Raw genomic sequence first — 2,500 nt, 5'->3', positions numbered from 1 at the left:
GACTCTGAGTGGATTCTGCTACTGGCTCTGGAGAAGCTGACAGCAGCTCATCATCAGGCTCTTAAAGCTGCAGCCAAGAAAGCAGCGCTTGTGTTCATTACTCCTCTGGAAAGCACCCACACACACACAAGCACACTCACGAACACACACACACAAGCACACTCACAAACACACACACAAGAACACAGACAAGCACACTCACAAACACACACGCACACACACACACACACACACACACTCACACACACACACACTCACACACACACACACACACCCAAACACCCACACTGTTTCTGTTTCTCTTTGTTTGTGCTTTGCCTCACGTTTCCCTCTTTTAACAACTGAGAGCACAGTCATCTGGCTGTGGACGCTAAACAAGCGCAGCATTGCTCCTTGGGCAAGTAGCGCTCTGTCTCAGTGGAAGAGAGGGGAAAAAAACCCCAGTTTAATTTCATTGACCTTTGGTGAATGGGATCAATAACTCTGCTAAGCTGAGTGGAACAGACCTCAGCTTATTCCGATTGGCCCGCAGTGAGCCAGACTGCGCTGCGCTGGCTTTGGCCTGGCCTGGGTTTGGACTGTGGGCTGACCACGCCACCTCACTCACTCCCATCTCGCCGCTGCTCATGGACATTTGAGTGTGGGCGGTGGTGATGGTCAGTCCTCTCCTGCCTCACTGCTACTGAGCCTGTTGTTTATCAGGGGTCACTCACTGAAACGGTCCTGTCTGTCCCGTTTGATTGCACCAGTTTTAACTTCCCTTTGCACTGCGCAGCTTATGATGACAGACTAGCCTCAATTCACTCATATTCACACATTTACTTCCTCATTAGGTTTGATTTTAATTTCATAACCTTTTTTTTAATCTATTATTTGATTATTTATTCTCTTCAGTTTTTGATTTGTTTCTCATGTCGGTGTTCCTGTTGTATCATGTTGTTTTAATAGCACTCTGCGGTGGGTGGGGGTTGGTTGTGCGCTGCTCTCTGTGTGTTGTTGTGTTCCTTGGTTCGATCTAATAAAACGTATCTAAACAGCAAGCACGCACAGGAAGCCCATGTGCGATTGCTAACGCCTGTCCTCTCTTCCCCCCCTCCTCTCCCCCAGCCGCTGCAGATTGATGACAACTTCTGCGGCCAGGACTTCAACCAGCCCCTGGGCGGCACGAGCACCATCGAGGGCATCCCGCTCTTCCTGGACAAGGACGACGGCATGACCTCGGTGGCCGCCTACGATTACCACGGCAACACCGTGGCCTTTGCCGGCACGCGCAATGGCAGACTGAAGAAGGTAAGGGTCGGCTCTGTGCTGCTCTACTCTCTCTCTGTGTGTGTGTCTGTGTGTGTGTGTGTGTGTGTGTGTGTGTACGAGTGTGTGTGTGTACGAGTGTGTGTGTGTTTGGGTGTACGTGTGTGTGTGTGTGTGTGTGTGTGTGTTCTGAGACTGAAGCGGTTCAGTGAAGGTGTGTGTTTTAAGTCTATGGATGTACATGATCACAGACATTAGGGTGCTTGTGTTTAGACATCCAGCCCTGCAGTTTAGCACAAACTGCCACATTCCTTGTCAGTGTACACACACACACACACACATACCCGGGCAGCGGATGTAATTCATCTAGACTTGCTGATGGTTTGTGGGCGTGCTGATTCCCTGGCGTAGTCTCTTTAGTGTGGTGACGTATATATCCTCCTCTCTGCTCTGTTGGGCAGCAGTGGTCATTGCACATGGAGACTATCGCCATCGCCTCACTACATTCACCAGCAACCCAGCAGTCACAGCCTGTTGGCTTAGCTTATATGTGCGTGCCGGAGTCTTCAGCTGTGTGTGTGTGTGTGTGTGGGATTTGTCTTGTGCCGCAATATTGAACCATTCCTGTATGTTAGGAGTATCCACACGTGCACGGATAGAATCTCTTGGAATAATAATAAAATGCCTGTGGACACTCACACACACACACACACACACACACACAAAGTCGTTCACATGCATGGCGAGAGCCTTAATGAAATGTTAAGCTGTGCTGTATTGATGTGGAGTTGTGGGGCTCCATCAGAGCTCATTGTAATTCACTGCCTCTCTCTCCGGACTGAAAGCCTGTCATTCAGGCATCTTTATGAATATATAATCACAATGTAAATCAGGCCTCTTCAAATAGCCTGTGCTTCTGTGTGTGTGTGTGTGTGTGTGTGTGCGCATGTGTATTCATTTGTGAATGCTTTAACTGATGCTTTGTATGTATGCTTGGTTGTTTTGTCTTGTTTGGGTTTTGGCGTCTTGCTGTGAATTCGTCAGGAAGATGTCACTGCAATTAAGGAAGCATTTCCCTAGTTGTGCTCTTGTTGGGGGTTTGTCTCTGCGTTCTCTTGTCATTGTCTTCCCAACTGGCTGCGTGCCAGAGCTGTATATACTGTATATGTGTATAGGCAGGTGTTTAAGACTGAAGCCTTTTCACTGAGCTTCAGCACAGTGCAGCATGATAACACGGTACTGTTGTGTGACG

General features: G+C 48.7%; 1 protein-coding gene across 1 annotated transcript in view; it reads left to right on the top strand.

Moving 5' to 3' along the window:
* The window catches only part of plxna1b (plexin A1b), a 94,931-nt gene that overhangs the window by 46,020 nt on the left and 46,411 nt on the right, over nt 1-2,500 (top strand). Inside the window, exon 3 of the mRNA XM_076269237.1 lies at nt 1,108-1,290. Within this exon, the coding sequence (XP_076125352.1) occupies nt 1,108-1,290 (183 nt within the window). The remainder of the gene's footprint in view (nt 1-1,107; nt 1,291-2,500) is intronic.

The sequence above is a fragment of the Alosa pseudoharengus genome, unplaced genomic scaffold, assembly GCF_046254945.1.
Source record: "Alosa pseudoharengus isolate Yale_2024_CS ecotype anadromous, Long Island Sound unplaced genomic scaffold, YU_APseudo_1.1 YU_APseudo_1.1_scf_5, whole genome shotgun sequence".
Lineage (NCBI taxonomy): Eukaryota > Metazoa > Chordata > Actinopteri > Clupeiformes > Clupeidae > Alosa > Alosa pseudoharengus.
This window is presented reverse-complemented; position numbering and strand designations above follow the sequence as displayed.